We start from the raw sequence: 24,971 nt of genomic DNA on the forward strand, positions 1-24,971 counted from the left end.
GTAGATGGGTGTCACATTGGCTAACCTCCAGTCAGCTGGGACCTCCCCGGTTAGCCAGGACTGCTGATAAATGACAGAATATAGACATCAGATCTCACAACAGATATGTCTACAGCACAGGATAAGTCGTTCTGATGGATTTCCATTGAGTTGCTCCATTTCTAATTGTGGGTGCAAAAAAATACAGTGCCTGCAGTATTTCTTATGTCTGGTTACCAAAAATGTTTTCAACAATTCAAAAGGAGAAAATGCAACAAAAGGGAAACCAGTTATCCAAGTATTTTACACAAATGTCACAGTAAACTTAGAATTGGGTTTATTTTTTCACTCCACCTTTCTGTTTGTATAGGGGCATACAGCCAAAGATGCGGATTCAAAAATATGTGCTAAACCAGGCAGAGTGTTACAACAGCAAGATGTCACTTTCAAATAAATGCTTAAACTGCCACAGTAATCAAGTATTATCAGTTTTTCTTATCTTTATTAAAGTTTTACACTTTTATAGTCTCATGTATCAAGAGACCTGAGTATGATCTCATGGACAACTTCAGGGATGTCAGCTCTGAAAACAGGCATACCAGTTCTCTGTGCTGTATCGAATAGGTAAGCTGCTCTCCCGCAGAGGATCAATTCACCTCTCTGTTCATGCTGCAAGTGAAAAGAAGGGCTGGGAGCAGGACCAAGGCTCCTTGGAGTCACATTCAGTGATGTCACCAGCATGACCACTCTTTCCAAAAGCAGGGTCCACCACAGGACAGGCCTGAGAGGCAGTCTGTGTTCCTGGTTCTTCTCAGTCATAGGATTAGCCTGGCCCATCATGTGGATATTTTACCTCATTCCATGATTATTAATTTCTAGAATGAAAACCCATTATTATAGAATAAATGAAAAGTCTTTCATTTCTGTCCCCATTAAACACAGAAAATTTCAAGACAAGCAGAGTCTGTATGTACAATCGAGAGCACTTGACATGTTAGCCTTTGAACAAAATATAATATGAATCTTCAATTCTGGGAGAGCATCACTGTCCTAGAACATCATTAGCATTTTAATCAAAATGCCTCAAAGGAAAGAATAACAGGGAAATTGTAAGAATTGTAAGAAATTGCTTGTGTATTCAGATGTCAAAGACAAGTATAAAATATAACAGAAATATTTCTTTCTCTTTGTTGCTTTTTTTCTCTTTCTTTTCTTCTTTTTCCCTTCCCTTCCCTTCCCCTCCCCAGTTTTTTAAGTCCCTGAGGCCAATATTATAAATATTTCAACTGACAATTAGAGAAGTCAGTTTTTTGCCAGGATACACAGATATATTTGAGGCCCACAGAGAAGCTCTGTACCGAGTGAGCCCAGCTCCAGTCGCTGCGAGCCTGACAGTGCGGAGGCATGGCATTTACGGGGATGTCTCACCAGATGTCTCCCTTGTATCAAATTCTTAGGTGCAAAGTTCTTACTGAGGTCCAATTAGAAAATATTCATGAATTCCATTTAAAAGATGCTATATGTGACTATGTAAATATTGCTGCATAGTTATTTGTTCACTAGAGAGGACAGTTTTAAAGTAGTTTCTCCATTTAAAATTATAATATTCCTTAAAAGAACATCATTTGCTGATTAGAGGTACCAGTTTGTTTAGCTGCAGTGCCTGAAGCTTCAAATTTGATTGCATTCATTTTAATCACATAACTGATCTTATTTTCCGTAACATGGAGTTGTTTGTTCCAAATGCATTTATGAATTCTTATCTCGGTTACGCCACATGCTGGAAGTGATATTACTCTTACTAATTCCCAACATCATAAACACCCAACTTACACAGAAGAGAAAGTGCCAGAAGAAGGAAGCATCTTTTGAATTTATTTAAACTAAATGGACTTAATTTCAGGTTTTTAATCCTGCTTATGCTGCCCTAAGGACAGGCTCCAAAACCACACAACGCCATTGTGCCTCTGATATTAAAGATATCAACTCTCACACACTGAAAGTGACACTAATACGCTTGGTCCATGTCACACTTCCTCTGGCTATGGCTACATCTCATTTATTTGCCATGCTTTACCACATTTTCCTTCTTATTAGATGAAACCTACCCCCCAGAAGCAGGCAGCTGCTCCAGCTGCCATCCTTTATTCCTCCATTCTGTAGCACAAGGGAGGAGAAAACAAACTGAGGAAGCATCACTTCACAGCATGCTTTCCTGGCTCCCGTACCACCTCCTCTGCCCTGCGATCCCCACCCTGTGCATGGGATCTTATTCTTTGGGAGAAGAAAAACCTGAGCTTTCTGGGCCTGCAAGGGTAAAGGTGGAGGGTAAGGAGGGTAAACTTTTAACAAAGCAAGGCAAGGAGAGTTTTTGGTGATGGAAGAAATGTAATAATTTTAAAATAAAATAAAACTAGTAATTTTACAGACAACACAACTCTGTTCCTAGCCTCATATGTTCAACAGTCAAGGCTGTGAGCCATGAAGTGAAGAACAGGGATCTAAGGATGTAACATGTTGGCAGCAACCTGCTGCCCGAGGCCACAGAGCTCCCTTCATGGGCCACTTGCTGCCTGTCAATAAGCAGGGAGGGCCCATGCTCTTCAGGACGTGTGTGCCAGTGTGGGTGGGACAGTAGCCGATTCATTACCTTGTTCCAGAAGCTCATGGGCTTTAGGTGCTATTTTAGGAAGGGGTCATCAATGGGCCATAAAATGCCTGGAATATGCCCTCTCTCACCCAGAAACTCCCTCTGGGGCAATGGTGAGGAAGATGCCAGTAGAAAATTCCTGTGCATAACAAGGTTGGATATACTGGTTTTCCACCTTTTTTAAATGTCCAAACAGTGAAAACCAACTGGAGTGACAGCCAAGGCTGATCCAGGAAACATGCAAGAGTAGGACCCTGACGTAAATGGGAGTCCGGGATCTTAATGCAAATGGGAGTCAAGCCCATTGAAAACATCAGTCTGATCTCCTGCTGCAATAGGGTTGCTCTGATCAGAAGAAATAGTTGAAACTTAAATCCATCTCCTGAGCACAATACCTAAATCTAAAGATGAATATGGGAAAATGTGACTAAGTACCCCAGTGTGTGCCTCTGAGCCTTCATGTGCTGTAAGGCAAAGTGACATTAAAAAGAGGGAACAGTTTGTACTACCATGCGGAGGTTTAATTTCTCCGCAGAAGGTAGCAAACACTGATACCCATGAAAGTCACTGTGTACTGAAGAACAAGCATCCAAATGTGGGGCACCCAGAAAGCCAGTCCAGCCCTGCCAGCATCAGCAGCTGCACTTGCAAACACAAAGACAAAGCTTTTATTGCAGTGACTTCTGACAACTGAGCCCAGCATCCTTTCCAAAGCAAAGGCTTCTCATCAAACTGTGCATTAATACCCAGTTCTGCAGCGCTGACGGCTTTGTTTCATAACTTGACTCTGAGACAGGTGAACAGGGAAGGAGAGGCAGCAAGAGAAGGCAGCAAACGCAGGTAAATTCTTCTAAACTAGTGTGACTCTAAAGTAGTGTCAAGGTTCTTCACTGCACAAGTGCTGAAAGCAATGAGGTGACACAAAAAAGGCTGGATCTACCAACAGTGTGGAAACCAGCAAATAAACCAAGCGGTAAATGAGTAGGTATAACTGGATTCATTTGTTTTTAATGAGGTGCAATAATAAAGATGATATTCAGAGAAAGGAATTATTTAATTTTAAAATTATTTTCAGACTCACCAGAGCAAGTTTATTTTTCAAATCTGAAACATGAGCTTATACATACATACATATATATATAAAATGTAAGTTTCTGTATAAATATTACATATTTATACTTTCCTTTATATACATTGCCTTTTTCATCAAAGAAGTTGAATCATCTGGCTTATATAGAGAACTTAAAATAACAATGTTTGTGTGGAAAGGCAATGGGTTTTTTTCTGTCATTCACTAGTGTCACTTTGTGAAGTCTTCGGTGGTTTAAAATACCCTTTAAACAGTCTTAATACTGCCTACTTCAGAGAGACCTCAACTTACAGAAAGCTGGAAGGGGCAAATCCTGCACCATAGCACTACAGGTCTGATCAATTTGAGCATGTGCTTTATATCAAGTACACGAGCAATACTTCTGACCCATATGGTATACTGAGTCAGAGCCTAATTTTGTAACATCCCACCCAAACTTATCTTAGTACCTGAACATTTTGCCTTATCAACAAGGAACTGGAATGTCTCCCTGCATAATTCATGAAGCTATGTAAATTATTATATTTATATATTCTCTAGCTTTTTTTTTTTTTTTTAAGTATTTGCAAACTGGAGACTAGAAAAACAAAAATACTTAATGGCATTCTGAAACAATCTTAGACCATGATCTTGCAAACAGTATTTACTGAGAGCAGTGAGGGACCATTCACACATGTAAGGTAAATCCCAGGTGGAAACATTTCCTGGATCGTAGCTGACACCTTTGAGGGTGCAAAAATAAAGCAAAATACTTTTATGCTAAGTCCAATAACAATACCTCATATTATGTTAATTTATAACTTCAAACCACTAATAAAGCCAGCTCCTACTAAAAAAAAAAAAAACAAAAAAAAACCAAACCAAAAAACCCACAACCAAATCAAAACCCAAACAGAGTATAATATATTTCACATTTCTGTGACCTCCCCTTTGGATGCTGAACAAGGAAAATAGCATAAACTGTTACAGATGAATCTTCATCTAGCACAGTCTAGCACAGCATTTATGCATCCTATCAGACTAACATATAGCAACGAAATGAAGACAGACTGTGTACCAAGTGCAAGAGCTGTAAATGAATGTGAATAAAATTGATTTTGAAATGTTCTTGGCAGTTTCCCAAGAAAACATTACCACTGTATTTAAAAAAAAAGGTGCTCCATGCATTGTTTCAGGATTCCGAAGAATTAAAAACTCTGGCATTCTTCGTTATTTTCTCTTCTGAGAACTATTTGCAGTTCAGTTGCAAAACCTCCAAAAAGATATACAAACTTTTGTGGATTCTTAAAATTTAGTAGACCAGGAATAGTACTCGAGTACTGTGTCTAGTTCTGGACTCCTCAGTACAAGACAGATACGAAGCTACTGGAGAGAGTCCAGTGAAAGGCCACTAAGATTTTAAAGGGACTTGAGCATCTCTCATACGAGTAAAGGCTAAGAGAGCTGGGACTGCTTGGCCTGGAGAAGAGAAGGCTCAGGGAGGGACCTCATTAGTGTACAGAAATACCTGAAGGGATACTGCAAAGCAGAAAGAGCCTGGATCTTCTCAGTAGTGCCCAGTGACAGGACAAGAGACAAAGGGCACAAACTGAAACACAGCAGGCTCTGCCTGAACATCAGCAAATGCTTTTTTACTGTGAGGGTGACGGAGCACTGCCACAGGATGCCCAGGGAGGTTGTGGAGTCTCCATGCTCAGATACTGTAAAAGTCACCTGGACATGGTCTTGGGTAACTGACTCTCGGTGGCCCTGCTTGTGCAAGGGGCTTGGACCAGATGACCTCCAGAGGTTCCTTCCAACCTCAGCCATTCTGTCATCCTGTGAATACATTAAGAATTGTGTTTTAAAATGTGTCAGTCAAAAAGAATTCCTGAGGAGACTGCAGTTTTCTTGAGCATCAACCTCGTTCATTTTCAATGTCTTATATTAAGCCATCTGTTTCATTGAGTGGACAATAACTATACATGCAAAGTCAGGTTATTTTATGTCTTCCGAGGTCTGCAGGCTGTAAGGGATAATTCATCAGCATCCCATGGAGAGGAGCCAGTATTCTGCAGATTCATGAAACCAGGCTACTCTCACTTGCACAAAGCTGGACCTGTGGAGTCTTCCATGACTCAGTGTTCCCCAACCTAGGCTACTTTACTCCTTAGGTTACGCTGAAAATAGCTGGGCTAGAAAGTTCTCAGGAAAAGTCTCATATTAAAGTTTTCATTTTTGTAAACTTAGCCTTGTCTTCTGGTTTTGTTAGTTTGACTGAAAAACATCCCAAACCCCTAAAAAAACCCCAATAAACCACCTGGATGAGGTTTTGTTTCTGGACAATATCGTATTTCTGTGTGTGTGAGACCATGCATGTGTACACATCCTGTAACACAGAGCACATCACCTGGCACTATGACTGTCTCAAATATGTCAAGCTAAGAGATTTAGACCTCGTCAACATGCATAGCCAAGATAGAAATTTTAAAAAAGGTCAAACGCTGCACTAGTTTTGATGATTCAGAACTTGGGAATCTTGCACCCACATTAGCATATACCTAACTTCCTAGCATATAATTAAAGGGTAACTTGTTTCTGGAGGTGCTATCTTTCCTCAAGGACATACACCCATTATTATTATCATCATTAGTTGCGTTTAAGACCCCAGGATATTTCCTATCAGACTTAGCCTTACAGCCTGAAATTCCAACAATGTGCGTGCGTTACTACTCAGTGCCTGCAGCTGTGCCCCGTCCCAGGGCTGCAATGGGCCCAGTCACTGTCCCCAGCTCTCTTCATCACCTGCCGGTGCTGTAGGGTGAGGCCTGTGGTGTTAGGTCCCTGCCCTGGCAAACAGAAGCATGACTCATTAATGAAAGTCTAACATTTCCATCACAGCAATTACTAAGACAAGCTAGCACAAAGGCAATTGCAAAATGTACAGAGAAGGAAATTCAAGTAAGACATCACAGATAAAAATGTTAGCTGCTTTCAGGTAAAAACACCACTTGATTCAGATATTGATTTTTTTGTTCCTGTACTTTGAAATGTTTCCAAATTTCAGCTCTGACAAAAACGTTACAATTCAAATCTTGGATATTACACTGACATCGATTGTAGAAAAGATGTCCTTAAGGAAATTTAAAATTTACAATATATGTTGTACTGACAGACTAATTAGGAAGACAAAACCAACTATTTTGTTTTAATATTAACCGTGGAGTGCACAGTGGGATTTTTTAAATTTTGCTTCCTTATTCCATTAGACAATGTCAGAACCATGCAGAGAATTGCAGGTGAACTACTGCTCTCGAAGCATGTAAGAGTACTCATGGTTATGGTTCATTAGAAATTACCCTGAACGCAAAAAAAAAAAAAAAAAAAAAAAAAGCCATAACCTGCTGGACAAAGAAACTGTGGGATGTGACAGACAAGTCTGAAGAAAAGAGCTCCACTATCCTTCTAGTCTGAGTAGGTTCAAGTCAAGGGAAGAAATGTTAGGACTAACAATGTCTGTAGAAAATGCTCAGGATAGAGTCAAGGTAAAGCTATTTTGAAGTTAGGCTTTTACCAGTTAAGCCAAAACTCAGAATTTCAAACCTCTTGTTCTGCAGAAAGCCCTGGCATTTGTCAACAGCTGAATGGTGACTCACCCATCACAAGTAAGTCTACGCAGAGATGCTGAATAATGTTAATACTCTCTTCAGAGACTTCATAACAACTTCTATGCTTTTATCTAAGCTGAAACCCTTACTGAAATCAGCCCACTTCTCCAAATTAAGAATGTGATATTTGGCAAGCAGAATCAATTCTGTAAGCAATGAGAACCTCAATCCACACTTTAAGTATCTTGTTACAAGAACCTTTAAGTTGTTCAAGGTATATTCTCACAAAAAATAAAACCCAACCAACAACAACAAAAAAAGAAAACAAAAAAACCCACCAAAACTTTTTAGCCCAGTTTCTTAAGGAAACAAGGTTTGCATGGTTATGCGTGACTGTCCAAATACTATTCAGCATTTCACACTATCCCCATAATTTCGCATCTGTTGGCCAATTTCAACCAAATTTGGTAATAAGACAAGAGTCTCAAAAAAAATTAAACTCCTGTTCAATTCCTAAATTTCATGAAACGGAGCAGTGGACAGAAATTCAGTGTGCCCTTGGAGCAAAAAGTAATTCAGCGCAGCCCCCTACCATGGGCCAATTGTAACTCAGCTCCGCTCACCAGCCACAGATACCTCCCAACTCCCCCAAGCCATTCACAGCACACACAAGAGCATGGCTGGGATGCAGTGACGAAGGTGAGAAATACCAACACAGGACAGGCCTGGGAATAAGATGTGATAATGGAAAGCAGGCAAAAAATCAGTTGGACACCAGACCTTACTAGTTCCACTGCTCATGGACCAGCTTGCTCAATACACGCAAGTCTCAGAGTATAAGTGGGCTGCAGAAAAGCACAAGAGCAGTCACTGTGTACCTACTGGAATTCAAATGAGGTAGGATAATTTAACTATCTGACACAATATTTAACAATCTCTGTGAAATAACATACTTCTAATTTTTCTTGTGACTAAATGGCAATACATGCACTAAGACTTTTATCACTTCTGTCACACAGAAATTGGATTATCAACTATACACAAGTAACAGAATAAAACGTTGACTTAGGAACAGATTCCATCATGCAGTGCCAAGAAGCACTTCATTTTCAAAACAGGTCCTCCTACCACTGTCAACTGATCATCATGGAAAAAAAAACCACAAAAGCTTTAATGTAGCTTTTTAAGTGGAGTCCAAACAGAACAGGATAGCTCAACCTGAGAAATTAAAAAAACAGTTATGGTATGAAAACAGAATATACCGAGCAACCAGGGACTGCTAGGACAATGTGGCTACCAAACATCAATGCTATGAAATCCCTGGAGCTGCCTCCGCTGCATGACTCCTTGTCAGACTCCTCCATATTTTGGGTACTAGGGTGGTCTCTGCAGTGCACAGTGACTTTCCTCTTCAAGAACCTATAGCAAGGAAGGTAGAAGAGCAATGGGGGAATACAAGTACTTCTTTCCTAACAGCTCCACCTACTTCATTCCCTTGTGCCACCTGACTGAGCCCACTCTTTAGGAGTGTGGATTCCCAGAACAAAGCCCAAACAGGCAGGGAGAGGAGCTAGCTGCAAAGCTGACCTGCAGTGGCAAAGTTCTCTGGGGAGGGAAGAGCAGCACTGGGCAGTGAAGGGAGTACCCTGATTTTAATAGGTAGGATGAGAACTAATTTTGAATTTAATAGCTGGTGTGCTCAAACGAGCCTGAAGACCCTCTAGCACAACCCTGCTAATGCATTCACACCACTAAATACACTTCTGTTACTGAAGCTCAGCCTGTGTATGGGAGCTCAGTGTATCACCTTTGGCTCAGGAAAGACATGGAATACCGGGTAAGAACAAAACTGGCAACCATGTGAGTATCCAAAATTCCTGAAGGCACATGAAATTGCTACCTCAGTAAAAAGTATACAAGACAAACGACAGACTAACCTGTAAAACATTTATTAGAAGATGCCTCCAGTCCTTACACTACAACTGAGGAGACTACTGTGCTCTGTTGGAAATATCAGATGGCACAGATTCCCTGAAGGAATATGTAAATAAAGAGGTAGAAAACGAGCGTACATGAACACATATACCAATAAGTAGTTAGCCCTACTTGGACCATGAGTTGGACTAGATGACCTCCTGAGATCCCTTCCAACCTGAATTATTCCATGATTCTACATTTTATCAATATGCAACAAGCACATCTCCAGAACATGTGTTATGTAACGATGGATTTATTAGAACAGAAGGAAGAGGAGGGAATTCACATTTTTCTGAAGCCATACACTGGAGGCCCACATGTACTCTGGGACCCGAGAGGAGGGCAAAGGATGACCTGGTAAGAGACGCATGATCTACATCTCAGACATTCGTATCAGGACTGCATCTGTGCTTGGCTGAGTGAAAAAAGAGACAGAATGCATCCAGTTCAAAAGCATGAAACCTCTGTACATGAAAACATGAGCAGTTTAAGACTTAGGGGTTTTCACAGTTATAAGAAGCGTATGTGTAGCTCTTCTTTCAGCTTTGGTGGTGTAATACTTTTATACAAAAGTACAGCAGCAACTGTCATCATCATTTCTTGCTTGATTGCTGTATGACATCTGCTAACCCTACCGTGGCTAAGCACTCTTTACTTTGTCAAAAGACTCTCCAGAGCACAGAAGGTGTTCTTTTTCGGCATGTCATTACTGACTCCTTTTTGAAAAATATTGTAACAGTCTTATTCGACCCTCATATAGAAAAGTGTTGCTAACCCAACTGATTTTCTTATAAAGCCTGTATTTTTATTAAATCCTTTGCTGCTGAAACTGGCAGAGATCCATTTCCCCTTGCTCAAGTTCTCAAAAAGAGCTGTCCCTGCCAAGGTTACTTGCTCAGTTCCTTTCAGCGCTGGGAGACAAGCACCTTCAGTGACAGGATTCCTTCACATCAATGGAAGACCACATCTGACACACTTCCCACCCCAGAAGATTGCAGGAAAATACCAGCCCCTTTAATTTGGAAAAAAGATTGAAAAGATGGAGCAAGCATCCCCAAAATGTGTAATAAATGGTGTCAGAATGAAAAATAAAACTCCTAAATTTTCACTTAAAAGAGCACTTAGGGAATACACTTCTCCACAACAAAAAGAAATTATGCTGGAAAATCCTTAGCTGCCGTATCAATGGGCCAAAGCCAGTTTATGACAGAAAATAACATATGAATGAGATGTCCTATCCACTGGCAGGGCATTTTCACATTTTCAGTGCTCTAGATTGCCAAGATCTGTGTGGTAGAAACCACATATGGTACAGTTGTGAATAAGCCAGAAAATGGGGCTTTAAGTAACGCTGTACAAAGACTAGCGCTTGGCATAAACATGGCAAAAATGCACTGAAGGAAAGCATAGAAACCAAAATCAGAGGGATGGAAGCAAATGGCTCTGAGCAGATCATAAACCCCAAAAAAGGAAGAACAGGACAGATTAGCTGAAATGAAAAGTGGGTGTGAAAGTGCAAGTGAGGAGCTTCACAGCTGAAGGTACTTTGATGTTGAGGCAGGAAAAGGGCTGAAACAAGCGGCCACCATCAAGCAGAGAGGCCAGCCACAGCTCCAGGAGGTCTTTCAAAGTCTAAAGGACAGTGCTTTAGTTCTTGCTACCACTTGTGCCAGCTGCTGGCTACCAGCTGGAGCCTTCAGCAAGCTGCTCCTTCCACCTTCCTTTAGGGAGGTCCCCCCTTACGGAGGCTGCACCTCCAAGAGGAAGCATCAGACACCACCAGGTGACCGCAAGTTACAGACCTCTGATGCTAAATTCACTCATGCTGCACAAGTTCACATCGTCAGTGGAAGATGTATCAACTGTGTGTTTGTTTGCTCTTAGTATCTGCTCCCAGACTGACATCTTTTTTTTCCACCTTTCTTTAAATCCGGAATCTGTTTGGTGGCCTAGATTTTCAGTTCTTCATAGGCTCTGCTTGACTCGTGCATGAAGGAAAGAAGACAAAGATGGCCTTGTGCCACTGCTGGTCTGCTGGGGACTCGCTTAGCTTTCCACCTTAATTGGCCTCGGGCTGCCCTCATTGGGGTTTGGCGACATCCCCCAGCCTTGGCTGCCGCCGCCAGGGACAACCCAGCAGCCTCTGCCCCGCATCTCGGGCGGGCCCGGCGCCCGTCCCCGGGCCAAACCCGCCGGCGGCAGCGGGGCGGGAGGGGGTGGAAAACCCAGCAAAGCCCTTTGCCTGGCGGCCCGCGGGCGGCTCGGCCTGCCATGCGGGAGGGCATCCCGGCCTCTCGGCCAGGACGAGCTGGACACCAGAACGGGGGCGCGGCTCCGCGCTCCGGAAAGCCGGGTCAGCCACAGCCGCCTCCTCCACGCCTCAGCGGCCGCCTCGGCCGCGCTGCCGGGGGGCAGGTGGGGCGGCGGCCTGCGGCACCCGCGCCGAGGGGCGCTGAGCGGGGCAGCGCCGGCCGCTCCGCCGCGGGCTGAGGCAGGCGGCGGCCGCCCCGGGACAGACCCGTCCCCGACACTGCCGGGGCGACCGGCCGGTCTGGCCGCCAGTCCCGCTCTCGGCGGTGCGGCAGCGGCCGCCTCGCCCGCCGCCCCTCGCATCCTCCCCGAGAGCCGGCGGGCGCCGGCGGGGGCGCCCCGTTCCCGCTCCTCCCGCCTCCCTGCGCTCCCTCCCCCCGCTCCCCCGCCCCCTCCCCCGGCAGCTCCCCGCTCCCGCCCTCCCGCCGCTCCCCGCTGCGCAGAGCGCCGCGCCGCGCCGCACCGGCGGGGGCATGGAGAGCCAGCGCTGCTTCGCCAACCGCTTCGATGACTACCCGGGCAGCCCGGCGGCGGCGCCGGACAGCGAGGTGGCGGTGCCGCTGGTGACGGCTACCATCGAGCGGATCCTGCGGGAGCTGCCGCCCCTGGGCGGCCCCCGCGGCTGCCAGGGGGGGCTGTACGGCGGCGTGGCCGGCGTGGCCTACATGCTCTACCACGTCGCGCAGTGTCCGCTCTTCGCGCCGTCGCGGGAGGCCTACCTGCGGGCTGCCCGCCGCGTCGTGGACGCCTGTCTCCGCTACCAGGAGGGCGGCGGCGAGGCCGACGCCGACACCCGCGCCGCCTTCCTGCTGGGCGGCGCCGGGGTGTACGCGGTAGCGGCGCTGGTCTACCGCGCCCTGGGGCTGCCCGACTTCGCCCGGCCGCTGGGCAAGTTCCGGGAGCTGAGCGAGGTCTGCGCCCCGCTCTCCTTCCTCGAGTGCGGCTCCGACGAGCTCTTCGTCGGCCGCGCCGGCTACCTGTGCGCCGCCCTGGTGCTGAAGCAGCGGCTAGGCATGGAGGTAAGGGCGGGGGACGGCGGAGTCACCCCCGGCGGGACCGGCCCAGCCGTCGGGGCCGCTGCCGTGTCCTCTGGGCGCTGGCGGCGATGCCCCGGGCTGGCACCGCGGCGTCCCGCTCGGCGCTGCCGCTCGGCTCTGGGCTACCGTGCAGGGGGACGCACCGGTGCCAGGGGCCTCGACAGCAACGGGAGGAGAGGAAAGGAAAAAAAAAAAAAGAAAAAAAAAAAAAAAAAAAGAGCAGCTTTTCCAGCGCACTGTGGGGGCACGCTTCGGGAGGCCCCCCGGGGTGCCTTTCTCTAGTAGCCGTTTCTCCGCAGCGCGCCTCCCCTGAAGCGGGAGGTGGCTCTTGTGCAAGCGGGAGGGAGCGGGGTCCCGGCTCCGCACCCGCTGCCGGTCGCTCGCCGGGCGCGCCCGGGGAACCTGCCGTTGGTTGCCGGGTGGTGAATCCTTCGGCAAAAGCCACCCCGGGCTTTCCAAGAATATTTCTGTAAAATGAAGCAGGTGAGGAGAGGAATAGCGTTGGGTTAAACAGAGTAAGGAACCGTATAATGATAAGCGGTGCTGTACTGTAATTTGCAAGCGAGAAAACAGATATTCAGAGGCACTTGGTTTTATTAACGCCAGCGTACAGAAGCTGGTGGTCTTTTGGAAGTCTGACCATGTATTTAGGTGCTTTTCGTGAATGAGAGCTGGTTTTTTTCCGGAAGTGTGAGATGTGAGTATGGCTCAACAACGTGCTGTTGGTTTCAGTAGTTGGGACTTTACCCTAGGATATTGTCATTGTTGTTGCTGACAATTCAGAGCTTCCACCGACAGCATAATAATTAATGCAACTGATTCTGTTTGCTGTGGTGTTTGTTCCCAAGCGGTCAGTTGGTATCTGAGCAGGCATTTGTTAGTTTTTTGTTCCTGTCCTCTTGTCAGGTCCAATCTGTGTTTCCTCTGTTAATCACTGATTTGCAAGTTCATATGCTTCTGGCTTGCTTTCCTCCTGGGAAGGGAAGCAACTATTACAAGTAAATAAATGATGTAAAAACAAGTGGCTCTGCCCCATCTAGTACCAGTCACTGCAGTCAGAGTCAAAGGAAGCTTATTTAATGGAGGACTCGGGAGACTCCAGGGTATCCAGAGAGGGCAAGAAGAATGTTCAGCTGAATATTTTGATTGCCTTGAACAAAGATGCTCACAGCACTAACCATTTAAAATAGCATAAACATACGTGCTCTTTCTTTGTATAGGATTGTCTGACAATTATAACCATAAAAATGATTATGTTAACATATGTAACCATAACATAAGCAAACTTTTCATTCTGACAGCATTTTCTATGAGAGGAAAGTTTTGTAGAAGCATCACAATCCTGTGACTGCCATCCTGAGGGGATAGTTCCTCACAGAGGAATAAGCTGTTCCTATTAGTTCAGTTTGCACTGGGGGAGTGTGTCTGGTACCCATGTCAGTGCTTATGACAGTGTCATGACATACCAGCTGAATGAAGTGGCACCCTGGACTCGACTACGTCATTTAATTCCTTCATCCATTTTGTCTTATGTCCTTTACAGCAATTGCTGAACAGTTTGGAGAGAGGTACAATCCCCTCCAACAGGCAGTGCAAGGAAGGGGAAAGCTCTCCTCTCTGCTTGCGTGCTTGTTGAAAAATCATACTTTATGCAGCTGTAAAGAGCTAAACACCCCCACAGATGAGCACAGGTATGCACTTACTGTGGAATCCATTTGGCAGGTGGGTTAAGTACAATCATAGAGGGGTTTATTTTGCCAATAAAAACATACTACGTAGCCCCTTGCTGACGTTTTAATTGGTAAGCTAACATCCTTCCATAGTATTATTTATGCTGTCACCACATTGTCATTGTAAATGTGTAGTGCAAGAAATAAAACAATCTAAACTGTTAAGTGTTAGTAAAACCAACTTTAATTTTTAATTTTAACAAAAATTAAAACTTCTAATGAAAATATTTTGCTCCTTAATGAGAGAAATTACCATGATTTCTGGTCTGTGTGTACTCTATGCTTGAGCGAAATTTGCATCCTTTGATAAATGTTCCCATCCTAATACAGAATTACTTTAATTAGTACATTGCTAGACCAGACCCTACATCCCTTTACAAATGAAGAAAACGATGCCCAGAGAGAGTGCATGTCATTTATTACCCAAGGTCAAGCAGTAAGCCAGGTACATCCCAGAATAGAAGCAATGTCTTGTGATTCGAACCACTGGAAAATGCTACCTCCTGTAATTTGATTGTGCACAGTCTCACATGGCTCATTGCAGCATGTTGTCTTGTTTCCCACACACTTTTTTTGAGAATGCTGTGCAAACATTTCAGCACAAAGTGAAATCCATTCCTTACATTGAAAGACAGCTGCTCCTGCCCGTATGGTTGGTTTTTTCCTCTGAAGAAGTCAAATGGTGACCTATATACAAGAAATTGCTTGCCATTGAAGAAAGGCTTTTTGAGCAAATTTTACAATTTATGTTGTGGGTTTGCTTTTTGGTCTTTTCTGGACAGGGAAGGAAGGAGTTTATTTTATTTTAGAGAACACCAACTTAGCTCAGCTGCTGTGTCCTGATGCTTTAGTTTCTTGCTGAAGAGTCTCGGTGTTTTAAAGCTTCACATGTTCTTCAGAAAGTTCATGGACGGTCCTGAAGGATCCAGTCTGTTGAATAACATTGACCTCATGTGAAGAAGGCATTTGCGTTCAGCTGGTTTTCAGAGTTTTAGGCTAATACAGCATTTTTCCCTGATGAATTAATTGGGAGTTTATGCATGAGTAAGGATTACTTCAGCAGTCAAGGCTTAACAGAATCTGACTTTCACGAGACACTATGCATTAGGAAGGATGTTTGTTTTCATCCTTTCTTTAATTTCCTTGACATTGTAGTTGGTGCTTCTGAGGGAGAGATGGGTAAAATATTGTTTTGGCAGAAACAATGGGTCATTTGTATATGGTACTTATAAATAAGATGCATGTTCTTTAGCTGACCTTAACTGCTGTGTTTTCACTGTCCAGGGGAAATTTTGTTTCTGTTCTGTCTTCTTTGGGTAGCTCTTTTTCTTCTGCTTGTAGTGTTTGTTCATTGTGTGTTCTCAGGGAAATCTGTCAGTCCTGTTTTTAATTGCCTCCACTCCACCTCTGTTTGCTTGTGCAAACAGTGCTAAGACACCGATAAAATGGTGGTCCCATCCCCCAATGTGGACGGTATTTTATCCTCTCCGCATTTTTTCCCACTCATGTTTCTATCCCATTTCATGGTTGATGGAGCATGGTGTGTGTCTCCGTAGTTGCATTTCCTTCGGGCAATGTAACTGTCAGATGAGGAAGGAAAAGGTACAGGAGTTCAAGTGGCTTCCTACATCACCATCTGCTAAGATGTTACTGCCTTTTAGTAGAGCTCAGGTTTTCATTTAGAAACCGAACCGAAGGGCTTGACTGACTTCCACTAGTTCTGGGTTACAGCAGAAGAGACAGCTACAGACAGCAGTGTACCACGTAGGAGGCAAGGCAGCATTTTGCATGACTGCCTGATGCTGTGGTTTCATTAGAGACTGTAGTTTTGAAAGACATTGGGGACACCGTAAAAGACCGTTGCCTGTGGTTGCAGTGGTGACAAGCTGAGCAAGCACACTATGCCAGCAACGCAGCCAAACCAGTTCCCTCGGGGGCTGAGCCACTGGAGTGAGTCTTGGGAGCCTGCAGAGACCTTAAGCTCTTTCATGCCGCTGTGTGGTTAAGCTTTTTGTCTCTGTGGCAGAGGGGCGTCTCAATTTCCTTTTCCAGTATGTGCGATGTTATGATTTGGTGTGTGTTTCCAAGGTTGCTGTCCTGTTACAGGAAGGGCACAATTCTGGTGTTACTCCTGATGTTACTCTGCTATGGGATGTCCAGAAAGGGCAATGGTCTTTCTAGTAGGACTCCACTGAATGTAGGGCCTGGCTGCTGTCTGTCACCAGAGCCTCTTTTCTCTTGGATCTCATGAGATTGCAAATCAAGCTGACCACCTTCACCTGGCATATGAAAAACAGAAGTAGCGCTGCTGTGCAGTGTCTGGGATCTGGATGCCACAGCAAGGGAAGTGGGAGGCAGGACTGGCTTTAAAAAGCAGTGGAACAGACTGATGTGCAGTGCATGTGTCCTGACAGGTGCAGCCAGTGTATTTCATAATGTTCTGGGAAAGAAGATACAAATTAATAAACATTATTTTTTTTTCCCTTGTTCCTTAGAGTCTTCCCTCCAGCTAGTGTTAGAAGACTATTGTAGGTTAGTTTGCTCCACATTTTTGGTTGTGTTTTTTTTAGTCTCTTAGAAAAAAAATCAGAAGGTGTGAGAGGAAGGGGATTGCTGAATCCTGCCTAGAACATGTTCATTTGCAACTCTTTAAAGCACAATGTAAATGTATTAATGCTGGAGATGGTGTTTTTGAAAGGTACTCAATGGACTGATCATAGAAAGGGAGACCTGCAGACTACCCACAGAAGAGATGCATTTCCAAGTGCTGTAGTGCCAAATGTCCATATTAGCCTTTTAATCTCACCTGCACCTGAAAGGGAAGGGTTGTTCTTTGAGGTGAACATTCATTCATTTCATTCACGTTCTGTGTCTATTTAAGTCCTTTCTCTCTGTGAAAGAATTTGCCAGTTTATCTGAAACATTGTGGTGTTTGAAATGTCAAATATTGTGGTGCTAGCTGGAGATGTACTGATTTCATTATTTCATTTTACACAGGCCACTACACAGCCAGGATGTTGTTTTTTACCACAGAGGATTAAAAAGAGATAACAGTAAGGATAAAAAGCTTTTGATCCTAGTCTGCCTCTTTTAAATGTACATTCTTCTAGCCATGGTTTCCCAAACCACACACGGGCTAGATTTTGCATCAATTTGCTTAAATTGTTGAATTTAAACAGGGAGTTGAAAACAGGAGTTTTCTAAAGTAAAAGTGAAACAAAGGGAATTATTTACACCTGGATTTTTTTTTAAAGCATTTGGATATAGCTTGGGTCTACTTTTCAGAATTTCTCTGTTTGTCTTCAGGAGGGCATCACAAATCATTTTTATTTTAAACAGCCTTCAAATCCTGGGATGAGCACAGCTTGATAATGGCCGCCTGGATGCAGTTTAACACAGTGGACACTGTTGTAGTTAGAGCAGAAAATTTGGGGTTGAAAATGTTGAATTTCAAGTGTATTGTTTAACAGCCAGTATAAAGGCACTGTAGTACAGAGGGTTTACTGTGGATCCTTCCAGGATTGGATGTTTGATTGACACAAGTTTAGCTACATACATTATATATTCTGCGGCACATTTCAACCGCTTATAGCTGAAGAGTGGTATTAATCTGTCATCGTCTTCTAAAAAGACAGTTTTGCACAAAAGCAGTGTCATATCTCTGTACTGCTTTGTGCTGTTGAAATAATGTTTGTCGATGCAGCAGCATCTTTTTGCTGAAAAAGCAGCCCAAGTGGTAATCCTGATGTTATAATATCAGTTTTTAACAAAAAAATAAATATATTTAGTCAGAGCATCTCTTGTATCCAAAGCAAATCTCAACTTTCCTATCCTCCTTCTAACTCCTTTAAATTTCATGTACTGGAATTTAACTCTTAAACCTTTTCAGTTCAGTCATCTTCCTCGTCATCACCATGGAGAACTTTTACATCACCCTTTGGAGTTTGTGGGTACTAGTCCTTAGCGTTCTAGAAGCAAGGGTGTTGAGCACCGTGCCTTTGTCCTCCACAGAGCAGAATGTGCTGCCTCTGGCTTGAAGATGAGATCAGTGGAATAAAACGCAGGAATCTGAACAGGAGCATTTTTGTGAAAGAGGTGCTGAGCAGTTCTTTGGACCTGTGGAGTGTATCTGGTGACTGAATCTTTAGAAACATCTGGAACCATCAGAGCGTTTGAAGCAGAGAAGCAGGGGATCTTGCCAACAGAGGTACAGGGATTGGGTGGAAGCTACTGTTCTTCACAGCATTAGTTACTTGTGGTCAGTTTGCTGGCACAGTGCAGGAAGTTTCTTAAATCTATTGCCTTAGGTTTTTAGATTTTTGTATGTTGTATTTTACAAAATAATTTTAGTATGATGCTGTGTTTCTACAGATAGCTATATTTGATATTTACGATTTCCTCCATGACAAAGGCTAATAGTGATTTTTTGGCATGGTTCTCACAAAGGACCAAAAGCCATGCAGTTAACGCTGGTTGACATGGGAAGAAGAAAGCCTGCACGTGTAGAACATGCGTATATGGTGGCGTGTGTGAAGGCAGAGAAACAGGAAGGCGTGGGGGAAAAAGACATTTGAGAGAGGCTGAACAGAGACGAGAAAGAAAGAGCCAATAAAAAAAAAGATAAAAAAGCAAAAGAATAAGTTACCGGCAAAAATATAAAAATTGAAAGCTGCAGAGAGGCAGCAGAATTCAAAGATTAAGGGAAAAAAGCAAGGAGTAATGTAGTCCCAGGAGCAGGGGAGATTTAAAACTAAAATCAAGTTCACTTGCAAACTGGTGTGGATCTGATGGCTGATGTGCTTGATTTGGAAGAAGATAAAAGTTCAACAGAAGAGTAGAGACAGAAATAAAATGGGTCAGGGAACAGGCAGAGGAGTAAACTACATTTCATTGAGGAAAATTACTATTTTTGTCTGCTTGGTTTTTGTCTGTCATTCTTCTGTCACCATATTCTCTGCATAGGCTCATACACTTAACAAAAATAGCTGTTGTCACATTCAGTGCTTGCAAATTCAGAACACAACATTGTGTTATATTTCATTTTTTTTTTTTTCTAAGGAATAACTGAGATGACTACTTGATGTCTGGAAACAAATACAGGCATTTTCATGAACATTGCCATACATACTTCTTCTGACGTTTTCCTATTACTTGCATATAATACTGTAAATTAGCATGTAACCTAAATGGTAACACCATTAGTAAATCTTACTTGGGTACCAGGATAAAAAAGCAGAAATATGAAAGACTGAGCTGCTCTTTAGAGGAAGAAAAGAGCAGGAGGCAAACAATTGCCAATGAAAGCGTAACATCCTCAGCACTTTACAGCACTGAAATGGAGGATAAAATTAAGCCTTAAGTTTTCTTTGTACTCATTTAATACACATCATTAGAGCATTAGACTTATACATAAATCATAGCACAGCTATGCCACAACTAGCAGTGCTGAAATACGGAAACCATCCGCTTCTTTCCTCTCTCCTCCACTAAATCAATAGACTCTACTTCTCTCCAGTTAATTAGCTGGACAGTCTTTAATCAACCTACCACCCTATTGACAGATTGTATAAAGATAGCAGAGCAGTTTACTCGGCCAGTAAGCCGTTGTCTTCATCCTCGCCTCCAACCAGTAGAGGGGTTCTGTAGAGAGGATGAAGGAGGCAACTAAAATGGGCAAGTCCTGTGGTCCTGCTCTGCTGCTGCAGGAGCGTCCCATCACAGCCTGGTGTAAGGCATTTGCTATAAATGGGAGTTTCGTCTGTCAGCCGACTTCTCTATTACACCCCTTGTTTAAAAAATGAGAAATCAATATATGCAATCAGGTCACCATTTTTGATATGACAGTCTGTCTAAATGCTCATTGTCTGTGTCTGTCGTGCGGTTCCTTGACCATTGACAAGCATGAAATTAAGCACCGAGTGATGTTGCGTAACCTTCTGTCCACTCCATTACAATAGAGCTCAATGAAAATACCCTGTCAAAAACAATTATTTCTTATCTATGTTGTAGGATTATTTTCAAGTGATAGTTAGTGAGCTGATTAATTTTTCTAGGAATAGCAAGGCAAAGTAATTGAAATAGCTATTTCATCTTAGGCAAACATGATCAAGGAGTATCTTAATAGCAGTCCAAGCTGTTGCTGAGTCATTTGGTGTTTCTCAGCTCAGTATATTTTGATGTCTAAGTGTAGAGCCATAAATCTATTTTTGCAGCAGATCAGCATTCCTGAATTCCTCATTTTAACGGCTTAATATCTCCTGCTGAATAACAGTGGATTGTAAGTGAGACAGAATGGATGTCAGATAGCACTGAATGACCTGGGGGGAAAAAATGTGGCAGATAGATAAATCTTCTAGCTGTCCAAGGCATTTAGTTGTTTTGTGTGGCTAATCTTTTTCCTCACAGAAGACTACTTTTCCCTCATTGGTACAATGTAAATGTAATTGAGGACTGTAAGTTTGGGGTGAGTTGGTCAAGTTTAGATTTCATTGTGAAGGAAATGGAAGCTGCTGTTAACTGTGTGTGGGCCTGGGGCTGGAAGCAGCACAAGCCTAGGCAGCCCTTCGCTGGTGGGTCAGTGCAGAGCTGGAAAATGGTGGGCATTGCGTATTCCATACTGGCAGTGTCCTGCAGTTTGTCTACTCAGTCCTGACAATCAAGTGATATCCCTACCAGAATCAAAGAACTGATAGGCACGTTGAGAGGTAATTCAGGCTGCCGTCTAGCCCCCAGGCAGGTGCCTGTGCCTGTGTCATCCCTGGCAGCCTCTCTCTTAACCTGCTCTTCACACCCACCAGCGATGGAAGATCTGCAGTCTGCCTTGCCTGTCTGAGACACTGTTTTGTTAGCTTCCCTGTTAGAAAGTGTAGCCTAATGACTAATCTGAATATTGCTGTAGTTTAAGCGTGATGTTCCCTGTGCTGTCCATTGAGAAACAGCGAGAAATTCAGTTCCTCTTTCCACCAGCTCTTCATATAGCAAGACTGTTATAATTTCTACACTTAATCTTTTCTTCTCTAAGCAATCCTAATGCCTCTGATCTTCCCACATGTGTCATATTTTCTACACCTCTAGTCATTCCCATAGCATTCTGCCAGACTCCTTCCAGCCTTTCCTGAAGAGTGCCAGAAGTTGGACACATGGCTCTGGCACAGGCCTTTCCAATTGAGCAGAGAGGTAACTTTGTGTTTCTTCCAGGTCTTGTTTCTATTTATACAGCTCAGTAAGGTGTTTGCGTCTCACGCCAGTGTGACACTGACTCACATCCTGCTCATGACCTGCTATTATCCAGCAGTCTTTTAATGGGCGGCCACTGCTACATGGACAGGTATTCATTAGGAAAAACCTCTGAACAAGTGAAGTAGGTAGGGGTCATGTAAAGACAGGGAATCATTGAACCATAGAAGCTGTGCTGTGATAACACAAAATGAGAAGCTTCTTCAGCTGAAGGAGCTTTGTTTCATTATTTCCAGCTAGAGAATCTCCTTTCCCTTTTCCCTGAATAAAACTGGGAATATGTTACCCTCTGTTGTAACACCTGATGTGCCACCATTATTTATTCAGAGGGCATCTGTGAAGTGGTAAGAGTTCCTTTGTGGAAGTATAGCTGGAACAATATATCTGAGGGGACCATATTAAGTCAATTATTTTGTACACATTAGAAAATCTGAAGAAGTGTCTGGAGGTTAAATTTAATCTGTTCTTGTGATTTACTTTTGCTGCTAATGTGAAGATAAAGCTCATTGTTGTCTCTCTCCCTAGTTCTGTCATCTTCAGTGAGGGCCATTTTATATATTCTTTGATTCACCAGCAGCATGAGTCAATGGAAATCTGTCTTTGTATTTTTAGAAAAGTTTCTTACAGCTTCATCCAGCATCACCAAATGTGGGGGTTTTTGGCTTACTGGAACTGTCCTAACAAAAGCAAAGATTTTCTTGCAGTAAAGTAATACTACAGGCAGAGGCTGGAAAGCATCAGCCTTGTCGTAGATGTTCATAGGACTTTGAACATGCCATTTTCACTAAGGTTCTTCATCCCTTTGTAAAGCAAACTCCTGATCTCTAGATATTTCTACTTGCCATATGTGAAATGGCTAATGTTATACTTAATTGTTTTAGTTTTCTAAGGCTAAGCCAGTGATTAATTAGTGAAAATTACAGTTATAATAGCAATGGATCCCAAGATACACATTCTATGTGTAGCTGTTTAAATTTGATTAGACGTAAGTTGGCCAAATATGAACTTGGGGAAAATTCTTAAGTAGAACAGCGAAACAAACTTCTTTAGGCTCTTTAAATAAATATTGATTTGTTTGTTCTTGATCTTGCAGAGCTGAATCAATCATGAGCTTTCTTATGCCAGGCTGCTGTTTTCGTACATACGCAATTTTTTATTATGCCAGCAAAAATACCTGGGAAGAATGCTTATATAACTGCAACGCATCCAGAAGACAAAACGTAGACAGAGTTGTGGTATGAATGCATTTGTCCTATTTTGATTTTGTTTTCTAAACACTGTGGGACTGCTAGCTTATTTTGGCAAAACAATTATTGTGAGGTAAATTTTTCAAAAAACCACACAGGTAAGCTGAGTCAAACTCAGAGTTGAACCTAAAAATCTCCAGGAGACTAAAATCCATACCATCTGTCTGCACAGTGTATCAACATACTTAAATTTGGATTTGCATCAGTCATAGAGTCAAAGCATGGCCAAGGCTGGAAGGCACCTCTGGAGGTCTTCTGGTCCAGCCCCCTGCTCAGTGCAGGGTCCACAAGAGAAAGGCTGTGTCCGCTTGGTTTTGAATATCTCCACTCTACAGCCTCCCTGGGCAACCTGTTCCTGTGTTTGGCCACCCTCACAGTAAAAAAGCTTTCTCTCTACATTTAAGCAGAATTTTCTGTCACTGGGCACTGCTGAGAAAAGCCTGGGTACATCTTCTCTACTCTCTCCCATCAGGTTTTTTCCATGTTGATAAAATCTCCCCTGAGCCTTATCTTCTGCAGGCTGAACAGTCCCTGAAGTTAATATGTGGAAGGAACTTACGGAAGGCCAGAAAAATGTGACTCCCATAAATTTCAGTCATTCCTGCTCAGTTTGCCTCATTCTCCAAAAGCAGGCTAACAATGCTATTCCACCTCCTCTGACTTCCCCTAGTACCTTGGATGGGCAAAGGATTGCAGTTTTTTCCCCTGCACCTGCAAGCAGGGAAGAGCCTGAAGTCCAGAAGCATTGAAAGGAGCCATTCAGCACTGTGCTTTGCCATGAAGCCTTAAACACCAGTTGCATCCCTCTTTGTCAATTTTTGCCATATCAAGGAAGGTCAAAATCTTCCCCCAGTAGCTAAGTATTAAGGTTGACAGAATTGTACCTGGCTCTTGCAGGTGATTGGGGAAGTTCTGGATCTGAAGAGCTGTAGTGTAAAGATACTTCTTTTTCTTTAACAGAAACAAAGCAGTCTTAGAGCATGCTGCAGCCCAAGGGCTTCTTAGTGCCTTGTACCCCTGCAGCACTGAACATCTGTTAGTGAAAATGTCTGGATGATCCTAGGAGGCAGACCATGCCCCGCAGTTAAAGGAAGACAAGATACACTCTAAAAGTACCTGTCCCCCTGAGCTATAGGAAGATTATTTCCTAAGCGCCCCTATTAATCAAACACCTCATTTGCCACTGGAGGAGGGGAGTTACCTGTCCCACATTATGTGTGAGGAGCCAAGGATGCACCAGGGGAAGGAGATGAAACCTTTTTCTGAAAGCTGAATTACAGGCCAGGGGTGATAAAACATTCTTCCTTGTGTCTGCAGATAGCCAGGACACCCCTCAAGCACAGGGGGTATGAGGGAAGTTCTTTTGTTTTGTTTTTACAGAATCTTTCTCAAATTGTGCAAGACACGTATCAGAGTACTTCTGTGTCCATCTGGGTCCTTAAAGTGAAGCTGCTTTACTCCAAGGGCATCAGAATATTAAGCATACAGAATAGGTCAGAAAGGCATCCGGCAAAGAACTTTAAATACATGTACTTTGACTTAACAAGCTTGATTTGGAAAACATGTTTTGTCATCTGTAGGTCCAGAAATAGCTGGCTGGGCCCTCTTGTCTCACTTTGCACAGTCCCTCCTGTAGGGCTGCAGAGAACAGTCATATAACGAGTCAAATCCAGCAAAAGAGACGCGTGGCATTGAGCGCACCCAGGGCAGCGACAACACAGTGTAATCTGTAGCATGAGATAATTTCTGTTAGATAATTATACAGCACTTTGAGATCTTCAAATGCAAGGTAATGGCTAAGTGCAGTGGATGTTCATTTTTTAGTGGTGGGGGTGGTATTTCTCTCACAGTTCTTATTCCTCTTCCTCTTTTCTGTGTGAGGTTTTGACTCTTAATCTGTACTGCGCCTTCTGACACAGCAGTCTCTTTTTCCCAAAGCATGCTTAGTTTGTACACAGTCACAACTGAAAATAAGTAGCACAAAGGGAGGATTGATGACTTTCCTACTTTTATTATAGTACCAAATGGCAATCTTTTAATCAGGAGAAAAGTACAGATGGTGATCCCATTGCTTACCAAGTAAGCTACATTTTAAAGAGTGCAGTATCCCATACTGCCTCAAATTAAT

The 24,971-nt window shown here is 43.4% G+C and overlaps 1 protein-coding gene and 1 long non-coding RNA gene across 3 annotated transcripts in view; one reads left to right on the forward strand and one right to left on the reverse strand.

Moving 5' to 3' along the window:
• Window positions 1–454: 454 nt before the first annotated feature.
• LOC129784280 (uncharacterized) lies at window positions 455–12,439 on the reverse strand. The gene is made up of 2 exons (XR_008746735.1): window positions 12,313–12,439; window positions 455–854 (listed from the first exon to the last, which is right to left on the reverse strand). It is a non-coding gene; the product is annotated as an uncharacterized LOC129784280 (long non-coding RNA).
• LANCL3 (LanC like family member 3) overlaps window positions 12,003–24,971 on the forward strand; it is a 38,442-nt gene continuing 25,473 nt past the window's right edge. For both annotated transcript variants that reach the window (XR_008746732.1, XM_055801142.1), the window contains exon 1: window positions 12,003–12,612. Coding sequence is in view for 1 of the 2 variants with exons in the window: in XM_055801142.1 (XP_055657117.1) it covers window positions 12,067–12,612 (546 nt within the window). In the remaining variant the exon portion in view is untranslated. The remainder of the gene's footprint in view (window positions 12,613–24,971) is intronic.

The sequence above is a fragment of the Falco peregrinus genome, chromosome 4 (genome assembly GCF_023634155.1).
Source record: "Falco peregrinus isolate bFalPer1 chromosome 4, bFalPer1.pri, whole genome shotgun sequence".
In the NCBI taxonomy this organism is placed as follows: domain Eukaryota; kingdom Metazoa; phylum Chordata; class Aves; order Falconiformes; family Falconidae; genus Falco; species Falco peregrinus.